Raw genomic sequence first — 16,134 nt, forward strand, 5'->3', positions numbered from 1 at the left:
AAGCTGAGATATTGAGAAAAATTAGTTCTACGGCGGCAATTTTGAAAATCCAAGATGGCCGCCATACAGGAGTCTGTGCAAATAGCAACATTGGTTTTCTGACTGACTATACAATATAGTTTCCAAAAATATATAGTTTTCCAAAGCCCCCCCAAATTCCAACGAAATTAGGCCTACATAGTGAACCTGACGAAATGAAGGACGGGTCATGGAGCATTGCCACGCAGATACTTCAGATCATCTTGTTAAATAGAAAGATAAACTAAGAGATCGAAGTATAGCTCCGCTGATTGGATGCTTGCCATTGTTCTGTCTGTTTTGTCATCGATCACAATCGATGTTCGATTTCAAGAAAATTGCTCTCCTGGTGCGGCCATGACATGGGAGGGGCGGGGGTGGGGAGGGGTGGATTGGGGGGAGTGGGGCGGGGTGGTAGAGTGGATTTGGGGGTGGGGCCGGGTGGGAGGGGTGGATTGGGGGGTGTGGGGCGGGGTGGGAGGGGTGGATTGGGGGGGGTGGGGGGGAAATTGCCTCGGCCTGTCATCATTCTGAGGTCTGCAAAATGAGTACCAGCTTACTGGAATCGGAGCAATTCATCAGGGGCACAGCCACGCTCCCAGCAATGATGCAATCAGCAGCCTCAGTCGACTCCCGAAATCTATATTATAAAAGGAGCCGTCGGTCTTGTTTGTTTGTTTGTTTGTTTGTTTTTCATGTTATAACTTGAGAACGAATTAATGGATTTCAAGAAATTCAACTACGTGGGATTCGAGTAACTCCCGGTAACTCCCGGGAAAAAACTTTTTCTTTGTGGGTGCATGGACACGCGTGTCAAAACTGCAAATGGCAACACGTGATGTTGGTTATCCCTGCACGGAGAGCCCAGAAATCCTTTGTTTGTTTGTTTTTCTTCCCCCATAGATTCGCCATTGCAGCAAAGATTGGTCTTTCCATCAGAGAAGCGACGGGTCTTATATTCTCGGAATAATAATAATAATAACTCAGGAAAATACACTTTATTTTATGTTCTTAATACAGGAAAATAATACTTTATTTTTAATCCAAACAGCACAAAAACAATGCACCAACATGTTAATTAATGGTACAGTTTGGACAATTTTATAGTTAAAGTGCCAAACCATATTTTCCACATTACCTCCTAAGTTTGCGGTTCACGGGGATTTTCAGCACCTCGTGAACGACAAGGCATTCCTGTATAGACGTTAACACTGAGTGGGGTAACGTGTTGTATGACCTCTCTTGTTTCTGAGGTAATTGTGCTCCATAGTAATTTACCTGATGTTTTCTTACCTCTAACGTTTTGTTTTTATAACTACAGGTTTCAACACTACTCCACTTCCTTCTCTGATACAAGAAAATGGCGTCTTCTTCGATGACTGGAGTTTGTGCAGATGAACTTCAATGCATTGTGTGCCTTGAACTGTACAAGGAACCTATTACTCTGCCATGTGGCCACTCATTTTGTAAAGTCTGTATCAAGAAATGCTGGGAAAGCAGGGAAGAGGCCACAGTCTGTGATTGTCCGAATTGCCGTGAGATATTTCCGATAAAACCAAAATGTCAAAAGAATGTGGCCCTTGCCAAATTGGTGGAGCAGATGAAATTGACGTCAGTCGTAAACGTGGAGGAGCGAAGATGCACCGAGCATGGCAAGCCAATACTACTCTACTGCAAGGATGATGAAAGCTTGATGTGTGTGATGTGCATGGTTGGACAACATAAGAACCATGAAGTTGTTCCCGTGGAGATTGTTCATGATGAACTCAAGGCAAGTACATAAGTGAAAATGTTTTTTTGTTCATGTAAATTTTATCCATATGAGTTTATCTCCAAGAATATAGAAACTTTTCTCAAAGGAAGTTGAAAGAACAAAGTGTCAAAAGATATAAGACATTGATAAATTGCAAGTTCTGTAATCGTGAAAATTTGTCTCAATTTTCACTTCACTCAGGACGATCAACTGAAATTATTGTGATGTTGGAGCAACAGAACATTCCTCACAAGTGGAGGTTATTTTATGGAAAGACTACCTTCTTATGATACTTTCCCCGACACTGCTGTAGATCAATTGGTTGTAGAATGAGCGAAGTGTCAAAAACAAGTTTTTTTTAATTGAACAACTGACAGAAAAAGGTAGTTATTGATTTTTCAGGTAAAAAGGTATGCTGGAGAGCTCACCAAATTAACAATTTTGTGCTGAGATTGTTTATAGCCCTGGGCCTAAGGATGTAGACCCAAAGCTCTGAAAAAGCTTGGAGATGAAATGTCAAGCGATGCTCAAGAATAATGTGTGTCAACAGCATTTTGAGATGTTGAATAAAGGGAAGTGTTTGCTAATAAAAGATACAGGTGGAGACCACTTTACCATCCCAGGTATATTCGTGACAACCACACAAACCAACCTGTTATTGTTAAACTTCATATGGCACCACCTTTAGAGGCCATTTTTCCCCGCAGAGCAGGGTTGGACCATTTTCGTGCACCGTAGTCCCCTTTTTGAAGCAATGTTTTATGGCCGGATGCCCTTCCTGTTGTCAACCCTGTTAGTCACCTATTCCAACACACAGGGAATTACGAGTAAACTGGTAGTCAATTTGCCGACCTCAGTAGGATGACAGGCTGAGTCAGCCCCCCTGGTGTTAATTCAGCAATTGACCAGGATTCTAACCCAGGATCCAAGGATCCCAAGCCGGCACCCTAATTGCGAAGCCAACACCAGGCTATTGTTAAACTTCATATAAAAGGATTTTTAAAAATACCTCCAGTTATGGCAATTACCAGTAGAACGTAGAGCAGCAACGAAGGCTGGAAAGGGTGGAAATGCGAATGGTTTGGTGGATGTGCGGAGTATCGTTGAGAGAGAGGAAGACAAATGATGAATTGCGAAAGATGATGGGAATAGAGCCTGTGATGGATGCTGTGAAGAGGAACAGGTTCAGATGGTTTGGTCATGTGTTGAGGAAGGATGAAAGTGACTGGTTGAGAAGAGTGATGGAAATGAATGTAGAAGGAAGTTGAGGATGGGGAAGACCGAGAAAGACTTGGCGAAAGATGGTGGACGAAGAAATGCGGGCAAGGGGGTTAACAAGGGGAGATGTAGAAAATAGGGCAAAATGGAGAAGATTGTCATGGGGACCGCAAGGCTAACCCCCGCTCTAGTAGGGAAAATGGCCTTAAAATGCATGTTGTTGTTGTTGTTGTTGTTTATGGCAATTCCCAAGCAGTAATGTACAGGCCTGATATTATCCATCACTGGGGGTTTGTTTTCTTGTGCTTTTACTTCCTTGCATCACAATGTTCACATTCATACTGAGTCTCGGGCCAATGGTCGTCTTATCATGGTTTCAAAGATTTTCAATGATATTTTTGATGACACCACAATCATACTTTAAAAAATTACTCGACTGCTCAAAAGGATGAAGCAACAAATTATGTTGAGTTTTTTTAATGATCTCATTTTAATATTCTGTTCAAGGAGGACCAGCGTATTAATCATGGAAACTCCTTTAAGAAACTATGATGTAACTGGAAACCAAAGTTGAATTGTTCTCCACAAACAAAATGGCTGTTTGAAACGTGCACTGATATTGACAATGACACCAGTCTACAAATGAGCACAGACAGGTTTTTACATTGACAGAAAGGGCCTTAACAATCCAACATTGCAGTTGAAATGAAAACCTTCCTTTTCTCCAATGGCCTGATCTCAAACCATCAGTTTGGTTTCTAACCCCATTCAACCACCCTGGACCTCCATCTCCTGCTCTTCCAACAATGGATTGAGGCTCTGAATTTTAGAAAAGAGATCAATTATGTATCTCCTGGACATGGCTCAAGCATTTATCCAAATCTGGTATTGTGACTTCCTCTCCTCCACTTTCATGGTCATGCCTGAGTCTCAATGAGATCCTCTCCCAGTTGAAAATCTAAGGCCCCAAACCAGTCTCAGGTTAAAATTTTGCTTATAACTCCACCCTTTGCTGCAGCACCACTCATCCTCCAGGAAGGCAGGCATAAGCTTCTTCCCTCTCTGAACATGTGTGAAAAAAGATGAAGCTGGAGCAGCACTTGGAATTGTAAACCCTGGCGTCTCACTTTGTCTCTTTAAAACGACCAACTGGAAAAACATCCAATCTACTCCATTTAAGCAACACTTGCAATTGAGGTCTTCAATCGTGTTAACATCTCCACTAGCCACAATACCTCCTGGACCAACTAAATATCTGAGTTGGCTTGGAAAGCCATTGCCTCATTGGGAATTCTCCATCATGCAAAGACAAATTATAATTTTTAACAACCCACAAGTCTTGCAGCTGCAGCCCAATGGAGTATTGCTTTCCTTCTGAGCTCATGTTCCCATTTCACACCTTTCAACTTGAATCCACGGATATCGAGTCCTTCAAAAGCAGTGGAATCTCCTTCAGCCATACGGCATCCCTGGGCCTGTTACTCCTGCATCGCTGACAGTTTGGTTGGCTCTCTATCTTCTCCTGTGTCCTTGTTAGCCTTTCACCCTCTCCCCTTTCAAAGTTTTGTCTCCTCACCCTTCAACCCCCCATGGGGTTCTGCCACTAACTCACTTCTTGCAAAACTCCCAAAATCCAGACTCACTGCTCACATCAATCAAGGAATGACTTAACACGACAGAGGATGCCCGATCTGTGGTTGCTTTTGCAAACCAACTTTGTAACATGTTCAACCGAAGAGATGTCAGAAGTTAAACACTGAATCTCTTCGACACTCAGTGGTTGAACATGGAAATACGAGGTTTATGTGGGTTTATGTAATGGTCCTTCTGGTGTGAGACTGAGAGATTTGCCAAGAAGGCAAGGTGTGATCCATTTTGTTTGTCCAAACCATTACAGGTCATGAGACAGTGATGCAGCTGCTATATCTGCCTGTCTGCAGGATACAGTACTGTACTATATAATGTGGAATCATTTGTGCAAGTGCTGGAAGTCAAGAAGCCAGGTATGATGGCTTTCTTGTATGCAGCAGTTGGTGAGCTTGACAAGTAGAACAGGATGCTACTTCGTATTGCTTATCTAAAATATTGTTACAGACACGACTTTGATGTTAAAGTGGGCCGAGCGGAATGGCCGTCGTGTCCGCACAAATTACCCGACTATACTCGACGTTGACGAAGTCGCGCGATGCTGGCTCAATAAGAAAAAGAAGACACCCGGCTGGATTACAATAACACAATACGACACCAGGGGTTCAGTTCTCAAGACCTCCGGAGGAGGTTATATTAAGGCGGAAGGTTAGATTACAACTACAAGAGGGACAGCATAGAAAGACAAGCACTTAGACACAATCTTATATTATTCCCAACAGACGACAGATAAACGGGACAACGCTGACTCACACGGGGATTGATGGAAAGGACAGGCGGGTAGCGATGGCTCCAGGTGCACCTGGGCTCAAAGGTCAGAATCGACTCGGTCCGGTCCAGAGATGCGGGGAGGTCGCAGCGCTCGGATGGCGTCTTGTCTGCTCAAGCTGGGGGCGCATGTGACTCAGCGCTCGCAGGTGGCTTTCCTTCTCCAAGCTGGGTGCGCATCTGACTCAGCGCTCGCAGGTGGCTTTCCTTCTCCAAGCTGGGTGCGCATCTCTCTTCACATCCGGCGCGGGGCCGCGTATATCCGGCGGGGAGTGACACGCCCTCGGCTCGTTAGCTCCGCCTCGTGGAATCGGCACGTTGCTTCTCATTGGGTGCGTGCGGGGGGTTTACCAGGCTCCGCCCTTGACGAGGAGCTGACAAGGAGCCCCTTCGTGGTAACCCCGTGGAGCGCATGGTCTATGGCGCTAATCGAGCCGGTGTGAGGACGCATCCTCCCCCGCTCCGCCGCCATCTCCTCTGTTGTTGTTGTAATTGTTGGGGAAGAAGATGGAAGGAGGTATGGGAAAGGTCCTAAACTCACTACTGATGCCATATAATCACATTCTGGTGCAACGAAGAGTCATAATTAATGGAGACGAGGCCTTAACTGACATAGAATAAGAATAACTAGGAAGATGTCCGAAAGTTGTCTACGTGTGGTGCGGTGGACCTGGGCACGACATTTAATGGGGGAATAAGGGGAAGGTCGGCTCTACTGATTGTTATTTACATGCAATGGGACTAGGGAATGGGGGATTGGGGAAAGTTGGGGAGTATTGGAGAAAATAGGGGAATATTTACAAGCGGATATGGAGGCCAAATTCCATATTCGCAACATTGCACCCTTCTCTACCCTCGGGGCGTCCCGACCCGATAAATTTTTACCTACTTTAGTGTGGCACGCAATGTAGTTCCCTCTACTATTAACTCTACCCTGAGTGCGACAGTTTTACAGATATTCACAAATGAGTAAATATGTCCCCCTGCGACGTTGCACCCTTCTCCTCACAGAAACACACCCACAGGATAACCGAATCCGGAAAGAATTCTCAAACTAAACATACAGCCGGTAGGGAGCATTATTTACAAGACTACGCTGCTATTTACACTACGATCCAGGACCTGTTTTTGGAGGGACACATGCAGATGTTATGCATAGAGAGAGCGCGCTTGCCAACATCGATACACCAACCCACGAGTGCTCTGTGGCCGACGGCCTTTAATAACGTGCAGAGCACCCTTTCCCAGCATCAAAAGCACCACCCCACCACACAGTCAGCACCATCCGGTGCAGTCACCATTGTTCATTGGTATAAAAATAAATTCGACAACCCCTAACCCTGCAGGTGTCTCTTGCTCTTCTTGTGGTGCACTTGGTGGTAACTAAAAGTGGTTCACCTGTATGGCATAGGTGCCACGTTGACCCATAGGTCCATCCCCGGGTGGTGCTTGGCCGCAAACGAACTGCGGTCCATTGTGGGTGGCCACAAACATTGCGGTCCATATGGTGTATCGATCCCGGCAGCAAACAGCGAAAGTGCAGGCCCACAACTGCGCAGCCAGCACCTCTCTCTCCTCTCTCTCTACCCCAAAGCCAGATCCTCGGAGGTGGGAGACAAAAGAAGAAACAAGTGAGTAAGGTGGTAAGGGCGCAAAAGTGCACGCAATGTAAGGTGATGCACACTGGGGGCACATGGGAACCAGGTGAGACAGGTACGTTCCTATCGTACGCCCCCCCCCCACCAGGTAACCTACATGGCCCCTCCCTTACCCCTTACTGCATCCACAAAACACAACACTACCCATAAACATCTACTTTACAAATCAACAACCATCCCTACTGTCTTCCCCGTTCCTCCCATATACCAAATTCGTCTTCTCTCCCTCCTAACCAATCAAATTTGCCATTTTCAACTCTCATCAAAATTTGCCATCTCCAACTCAACATCAAAATTTGCCATCACCAATTCATCATCAGTCCCTCCTAGGGAGGGAGAGATGGAATCACCCCAATGTCTCATCCACGTCGTGATGCGTCTCACAAATCCAACAGCAATTCTCATTTCTGCAACACAAACAAAGAAAACACAGGTGTGGAGTCATCATCATCACCACAGGTAAGTGGCTGCGTATGGTGCGACAGGTTCATCAATCCTAACTATCTCCTAAATGACTTTAACAACTTTACACTACCCGGGGGCTTTCTCCGGCCAAACCATTGGCCCTCTTACACTATGGGTTCTAAAAACCAATTCCCATTGGCCAAACTGTGGTGCTCTTCAATTTGGGGTCTCACTCCCCCGATTCATCTCCCGGTGCCCTCGTACAATTTCTGGGCTGCGACGTGTACCTCTCCCAGTGGGTCTACCCACCTGCACACCTCCACCACTGCAGTTGCCTCCGAGCTTACCTGCTCCTTACCCTAACCTAACTACCTGGGGAAGGCCCTCTGGCACTCTCCCCACTCGGTGCCCTCTCTGGCACTGGGCTACCCGGGTCCATCCTCCGGATCCTCGGGCCCCATCCACAACTCTACCGGCTCCCAGAGCCCACCTGCGGCCTCACCTGGCCGACATCCTCACAGTGGTGGAGTGCCCAACCAACTACACACACTAACAGGCTACACGCCCCGCCATTTCCACAACACTACTGCACCCATCCAAAACACCATTCTGCAACCGCACCACAAATGCCAATATCCAACCACAATTTACCTGTACCCTCTACCTAACACTTACACTACCCGCCCCGGGTACTCGTGAAAGGGGTCCACTCTTCCCCCATCCACACCTTCGCACCATGCACACCACTCCGTACCACTTACTCCAACTCTCTCCACACACCTGTACTTGCACACCTGTGCTCTCACACTTGGTGCCACCTGCACCCTTCTCTCCCCAAGCGCATTCGCGCTGATCCACACACTCACTACTCATACACTGCTCCACACACCTGTCCAGTTGCACACCTGTGCAATCACACTTGTTCAATCCTCACACACACAGCATCATCTCAGCTAACTACTCCCTTCTGAAACTTGCGCTTCCCAGTCGTCCCTTTAACTATTGCGCTCCCTCGTCATTATAATCCACACTAATCTACCTGCGTCCCCACTACAGGTATCAGTCACTAACTAACCTTAACGTTACCTAAGGTCATCTTCTCTAGATCCCTACACACAATATCCTAACCCACCCGGGCTAGTTTTCACTGCCATACACCCCATAAGCTATTGCGCATTTGCCCCACCTGTGAGGGATGGTGGATTTGCCATCCCACCACATCGGGGGTCTCTCACTACCAATTTCGCTCGTCCAAATCCAACATTCAAAAATTTTCCATTTACTGCCAATTCTATTCACTTTTCTAAATTTTGTATCAAATCACTACTATCCCTATCACCATCACCCGTCTACTTATTACATCCTCTCGGTGCGCCAATTCACATCTACAGCCCGGCTTCGTAAAGCCAAGCAATGGATGCTGGTTGTTTTGTGCCAGCGGCTGGATGCGTCCGGCACTCGGTGCAGGGACGGGGGCTTACCCGTGCCGAGATCCCACGCACCACCTCGGCACGGAGCCATCCAATGCCCCGCTCTCGACCTGCCGGCACGTCTCACCAAAAAGTGGTCGCCATGACGACCCTTTCTATCGGGCTGCCAGCTCCGCCTAGTGGAGCCTGGACGCGGCCGTTCAAAGCGAGGCCCGGCACGCACCGAGGGCCTGCTTCGGCTAAAAGTCGCTCTAACCTCTAACCCGTTTAATGTCGATGCTTCACCTGCATGCTTACACCCCGAAGCCCGTTCCTTGCTCACACATCCAGCCGTGCTCATGCTCCTCGTCGTACCTTTCCTTACACACCCAGGTACACCCATTCCACTCACAGCTTTGGTCACCCACCTGACCACCGAACACTGTGGCACACATTCGTTGCTCGCACACCTCACCAATACACCTCTTCGCGCCCCCTCCTCGGTCACCTCCTCTGTGACAATCACAGGTGTGCTCTCATTCGCACACCCAACCACGTGCCTCACCACCAACTCCAGCGTGCATTCCCACTCACGCTCTACCATTCCAGGTGTGCATCCTTCCATCCCAGGTGTACATCCTCGCTCACCTGTCACAACTAACTCACGCTCCATGTCACTCTCACTACTTTCACCTCCATTCCTGACAGCGCACTCACCCTTACTCTTGACAGCACACTCTTTCCTCATGCACCTGTCCGTCACACACCTTTCTCGCGCACACTCTCCCGTTACACCCTCTGTAACACTCACCACAGCTGTGCATTCTTCCTTGCCTTTGACAGCGCACTCTTTCCCCATGCACCTGTCCGTCACACACCTTCCTCGCGCACACTCTCCCGTCACACCCTCTGTAACACTCACCACAGGTGTGCATTCTTCCTTGCCTTTGACAGCGCACTCTTTCCCCATGCACCTGTCCGTCACACACCTTCCTCGCGCACACTCTCCCGTCACATCCTCTGTAACACTCACCACACCGCGCTTCCATGTGCCCCCTCGCACACGCGCTACGACCGACTCACTCTCGCCAGCACACTCACTCCTTGGCACGCACTTTTTCCTCACACACCCCAGAGTCGGACTTTCTCGCACACCTCCTTTTTCGCACACCAGACCTGTCGCACACTTCACCAACGGCCTCTCACGAACACCCGGGTCTATCTCGACCCCCAAGCTTCTTAAATCCCCTGGCGCATCATACGCACGACCATATTGGTCACCACTTACACCGGGTCCTCTTCCTCTTCGCTTCTCCTCCATCACCTGCGAATCCCTCATCCGGTTAATGAGCACATCATCACGATCCAAACACAGACTTTGGACCAATTCTTTTATCTCCTCTTTTATCTCTTTCTTATCCCCTCTCCGTCGCTTCTTAATTTCGCTCACCCCTTCTTCCACTTCTTCTAATTTGTGCCTCACCTCTTTTATTCCCCGGTACGTCTCCTCAAGCTCGTCCTCCAAGGCTACCTTGACCGTTTCCATGTGCGTCCTCACCTGCCGGTCCTTCGTCTCCATAACCTCTATCACCTCGTCCAGCCTCGTTGTCAGTCCCTCACGTACCATCTGACATTCCCTCTTTGTCGCTATCAAGTCGTTTTTTATGTCGTTTTGTGTCGCTTTTAACCCTCCTAATACCGCAGTGTTCCTTTGAACCTGCTCCACTAACTCCGTTTGTCCCACCGTCAGCTGCTCCACCTCCTGCGTCAGGTCCTCTATGCCCCCTTGTAACTTTACAGTCCCCTTTCTCACCTCCTTTTCCATGTGCTCCTCACAGTGCCTCACCTCCTCGCGCACTCCTCCGACCTCCTCACTCACTCCTCTTCTGATCTCCTCTCCCATCACTTGCATCTCCTGCCCAGATGCCACCCTCATCTGCTCCATTTCCTCCCTGTGAGCATCCAGTTTGGTTTCTACCCCTATTCTGACCCCCTCTATCTGCTGCTCCATTTGTTTAACTTCCCTTTCCGCTTGGTCCCTCATGTCCCTCAATTTGCCTTCCATACTGTTTTCTAACCCCTCTAACCCATTTTTCACTCCCTCTATCTGATTCTCCTGGGCAGCCATTCTATTTTCTACCCCCATTAACCCATTTTTCACTTCTTTTATCCCGTTGTCTAACCCCTCAAAATTATTGTCTAACTTCCCAAATTTCTTGTCTAACTCCTCAAAATTATTGTCTAACCCCTCACTGGTACCCCTCGCTTCGTCCCTCATTACCCCCATTTGCTCACTCTGAGCCCTCGCTTCGTCCCTCATTACCCCCATTTGGTTTCCCATTACCCCCATTTGGCCCTCCATTCGCCCACTATCAACCCTCATTTGCTCACTCTGAGCATCCATCCGGTTCCCCAATTGGTTACTCTGCAGTTTGAGGGACGCCTGCATTTGCGCCATAAATTGCTCCATGAGGACCTGCATCTGGGCCATCCCTCCCACTTGTGCAGCGGGTGCGGCCGCCGTAGCTATGTGCGAGGCGCCATTTCGCGCGTCTGCTACCCCCGCTGTTTCGCTCTCCTCATGTCCCTCATGTCCCTCAATTTGGTCCTGGACCGATCCTGCTTCACTCTCCCCTACCGGACCCCAGCCGTCTTGATCCGCCATAGCGCGACTTGCAAAATTCGAGTTTCGTAAAACAAAACAAATTTCGGCCGCTCCAAATTTTGACCAAATTTTTTTTTTTCCTCTATTCGTTTTTTTTTTTTTTTTTTTTCAAAATTTGGTCGGGCCTCGAATCTCACTCCCGACACCAATTGTTACTGTATTAACACAATTGGTGTCCAAAATTTGGGCTAAATAAATTTAGTCCCAGGTTCGAATCCAACTCCTGACAACCAATTGTTACAGACACGACTTTGATGTTAAAGTGGGCCGAGCGGAATGGCCGTCGTGTCCGCACAAATTACCCGACTATACTCGACGTTGACGAAGTCGCGCGATGCTGGCTCAATAAGAAAAAGAAGACACCCGGCTGGATTACAATAACACAATACGACACCAGGGGTTCAGTTCTCAAGACCTCCGGAGGAGGTTATATTAAGGCGGAAGGTTAGATTACAACTACAAGAGGGACAGCATAGAAAGACAAGCACTTAGACACAATCTTATATTATTCCCAACAGACGACAGATAAACGGGACAACGCTGACTCACACGGGGATTGATGGAAAGGACAGGCGGGTAGCGATGGCTCCAGGTGCACCTGGGCTCAAAGGTCAGAATCGACTCGGTCCGGTCCAGAGATGCGGGGAGGTCGCAGCGCTCGGATGGCGTCTTGTCTGCTCAAGCTGGGGGCGCATGGGACTCAGCGCTCGCAGGTGGCTTTCCTTCTCCAAGCTGGGTGCGCATCTGACTCAGCGCTCGCAGGTGGCTTTCCTTCTCCAAGCTGGGTGCGCATCTCTCTTCACATCCGGCGCGGGGCCGCGTATATCCGGCGGGGAGTGACACGCCCTCGGCTCGTTAGCTCCGCCTCGTGGAATCGGCACGTTGCTTCTCATTGGGTGCGTGCGGGGGGTTTACCAGGCTCCGCCCTTGACGAGGAGCTGACAAGGAGCCCCTTCGTGGTAACCCCGTGGAGCGCATGGTCTATGGCGCTAATCGAGCCGGTGTGAGGACGCATCCTCCCCCGCTCCGCCGCCATCTCCTCTGTTGTTGTTGTAATTGTTGGGGAAGAAGATGGAAGGAGGTATGGGAAAGGTCCTAAACTCACTACTGATGCCATATAATCACATTCTGGTGCAACGAAGAGTCATAATTAATGGAGACGAGGCCTTAACTGACATAGAATAAGAATAACTAGGAAGATGTCCGAAAGTTGTCTACGTGTGGTGCGGTGGACCTGGGCACGACATTTAATGGGGGAATAAGGGGAAGGTCGGCTCTACTGATTGTTATTTACATGCAATGGGACTAGGGAATGGGGGATTGGGGAAAGTTGGGGAGTATTGGAGAAAATAGGGGAATATTTACAAGCGGATATGGAGGCCAAATTCCATATTCGCAACAATATGTCCAAGCCATGTTATATCGACACGTATCTTGACCTTTTGTTTCAGATTCAAGCCTTCTTACCATTTCTAATGGCGAAGCAAAATCATTTGCAAAGTTGAATGACACAGAATCCAAAATGATGATCCGTGATTAGGTTCTTTGAAAAGACAAAAGACTTTCCATCTATATCGATAATGGTTGACATGATTTTGCTCGCAATGGAAGTATGCTTACCGAAACTACACACACGGTTTTGATGAAACATGTCCACAACCTTCATCACTTGTGATGTTCCAATGTTTGTTCACGGCATAAAAAAGTCAAGGTAGTGGGGCAACTTAACATAACAATTGTGCATTTTGTGAGGAAAGCACCAAATTTGGCACACTAGTAGACTATCATATTATGAAAAGATCTGGATATTGGGCCATCTCAGATTCAGAGATGTGATTTTTGCAAGATTTCGATTCGATTGGGATCGAAGAGAACACCTTCTTCGTCTTCTGTACAGTGAAGTTGCCAGCCCTGAATTCTCTGGCTACATCTGGGTGCTTCATTTGGAGTGCAACCGTGTCCCTCAGGTGAACAGGGACCCAACTGGCATAGTGTGCGTGGTCTAAGGCATGGAACCATGGGACCAGTTCCGTCAGGGCATCAAGGTACATCGTGAATGAAGCCTGCCGCAGAGAACGCACGTAGACCAGTACCAACATCTCTAGTTCCAGCACAGTTGCCCAGTACTGAAAGTTGGGAATGTCTTCTCCTCTCTGGTGACACCAGTCTTCGAACTCAGGCAGGTCTTCTGCATCATCAGCATATGTCATACAGTGGCGTTCATACGCACTGTGTTGCAGGATGTGCAGTGCCGCTGCAGTGATTTGATGAGCTCTTCTTGTGCGGGTGACGTGGGCAGCTCGCAGGAAGGAGTCGGCCGTCCCTGGCGTTGCAATCTCAGCTTGCAAATCTGCAAAATCTGCAAATCTTGCAAAAATCAAATCTCTGAATCTGAGATGGCCCAATATCCAGATCTTTTCATAATATGAAAGTCTACTAGCATGCCAAATTTGGTGCTTTCCTCACAAAATGCACAATTGTTATGCTATATTTAGCTTAGCTGCCGGACGAAGGTCTAAGGTGGTCTGTGGGGCCCCACCCAAAATTGGTATTTGCTCTCTTCTCTGAAACTACACACACGATGTTGATGACACTTGGTTACAAGCTGCATATATGATACCTAACGAAGGTGTATTTTCCGCATCAAAATCTGTGTTCATTAAGGGAGTTTACGGGGGAGAGGATTGTAAGGGTTGACCCCCCCCCCCCCCTAAATACGAATTTGCTCTCTTCTCTGAAACTACACACACAATTTCAATGAAATTTGATCAGAACCATCATCACTCATGATGTACAAAAGATTGTTCACTGCATTAAAAAATATCGTGGTCTGTGGGGGTTTGAGTGATTGTTGCTCTTGATCCAGGTGAGCTTCAGGACCCGCAGTCCTACTTTTGCTGAGCTCATGGGGGCGATCCCCAAAATGTTGGACATATAAATTTTTTGACTCCGGTAGTATTTCTTGGGGAAAATGCCAGGGGTATGGAAAAGGCCTCTTTATATGGTATGTGCCATGCGCATAGTATAGAAAAGAAGCGACATTTCATAGCTTGTAGAAAATCCCAAAGAATAGAAAAGAAAGGACATTCAAAAAATCTCAAGTGCATGCTGGTCTACCCTTATGTTCTGAGGAGGAACCAAGTAATGCTCTCGAAACGTTCATATAAAGGGCGCCAATTTCATTCATACAGCTGCATGAAGAAGTAAATGTATTTTATTTGCCAGATGTAGGGCACCCCTTTATAGTCCACCTCTGCTTCCTTTAACTATCAATTATTCACCATGATAAATAATGTTGATGAGCTCTCTTCTCATACAGTTGTATAAATTAAGAAGAGTCGATATTTAATTTGGAATCTATAAATGTCTAGTCTCCACTTTTTTTGCAAATACATTTTAAAATCATTTTGTGCAGTTTGTGCCTTATCGTTTCCACATACAGATGAACAATTCCCTTTACTTGGACTTATTTATTCTGTGCAGGGCGTTTTGACTGCAAAGTGTCCTGGACTATCAAAGTCAAAGCAGCACCTTGAATCCCAACTCCATCAGCTGAAGCGGGAGGTTGAACAAACACAGGTATGAAGTACCAAGGAATGGACGTGATTGAAGGAAAGAGAATTAGCATCTGGAAAACATATTTGTTCTTCAATGGGTGACATCACCACAGCTCAAACTACACAATCTCACTTGCATCTCAGCCATCTCAGGCCACCTCTGGCCATCTACACACACGAGCCACCAACCACCTGACCCAAAACAATTTCAATCCATGACCATTAATGTCAGATTTATTTTTAAATCGAACTGAACAGACTTTTTTTGAAAGTTGTCTTCTATTGTTTAAATGCTTTTTTTTGGTACAAAAGTCAGCTTATGGAAGAGCAAGATACAGAGTGCAAAAAGGAAATGTATTGACGGTGGGGCAGTGGGGCAAAAGGTGGAATCCGAAAAGGTTAGGGAATTAATTAATTAATGGGCAAAAAAGAAGAAAAAAAACAAGATGTGAAGAACACAGTAATCTACAAGACGATTGGTTTGGGGAAGTGGGGAGAGGTGGTGAAAAGTGGTGAAAATAGTGAAAGTGGTAAAATATTGCAGGTTTGGATGGTTCAGGACGACGGGAGAGGGTAGTGGGATGCCAACATCGAGCCGTGGAGGGTAGAGCGGGATTGAACTTTTTCATGAATATTGTTTCACAAGCCAGAGAAAAGAGTGGAGGTAGGCAGGTATCCTGTAATATTACTGCCCACCTCTGTGCAATTCTCTAGAAACAAACTGTCCATATCTGAACAAGTGTTAGTGTTTTTTTGTGATCAGGAAATCTGAAATTTTATTTTGTTTCTTTCACTTTTAAAGATTTTGACCTTTTCTGGCTAATTCTGTCCATTAAATGCGAACTAGTTAAAATCTCCCCTATCTCGGTTGGGTAAATGTTGAAATTTCCCATCGACCCATCAACTCACCCCAATAAGTGTTGTGGATAAGTGTCCTGTCCAATATATTATGTCCTTCTAAATGCATTCCTGCAATATGTCCTAATCCTTCTTCAGTCGTAATCCATTGTTCTCTTTAGTTTTTACCTTTTTCTGA

General features: G+C 47.1%; 1 protein-coding gene across 2 annotated transcripts in view; it reads left to right on the top strand.

Annotated features, from left to right (window-relative positions):
* Window positions 1-16,134, top strand: part of LOC137412470 (E3 ubiquitin-protein ligase TRIM7-like) — a 58,979-nt gene that overhangs the window by 26,180 nt on the left and 16,665 nt on the right. For both annotated transcript variants that reach the window (XM_078768786.1, XM_078768785.1), the window contains 2 exons: window positions 1,340-1,789; window positions 15,025-15,120. In XM_078768786.1, coding sequence (XP_078624912.1) covers window positions 1,379-1,789; window positions 15,025-15,120 — 507 coding nt within the window. In that variant the 5' untranslated portion in view covers window positions 1,340-1,378. The remainder of the gene's footprint in view (window positions 1-1,339; window positions 1,790-15,024; window positions 15,121-16,134) is intronic.

This window comes from Myxine glutinosa, unplaced genomic scaffold (assembly GCF_964187855.1).
Source record: "Myxine glutinosa unplaced genomic scaffold, kmMyxGlut1.1 SCAFFOLD_471, whole genome shotgun sequence".
NCBI classification, from domain to species: Eukaryota; Metazoa; Chordata; class Myxini; order Myxiniformes; family Myxinidae; genus Myxine; species Myxine glutinosa.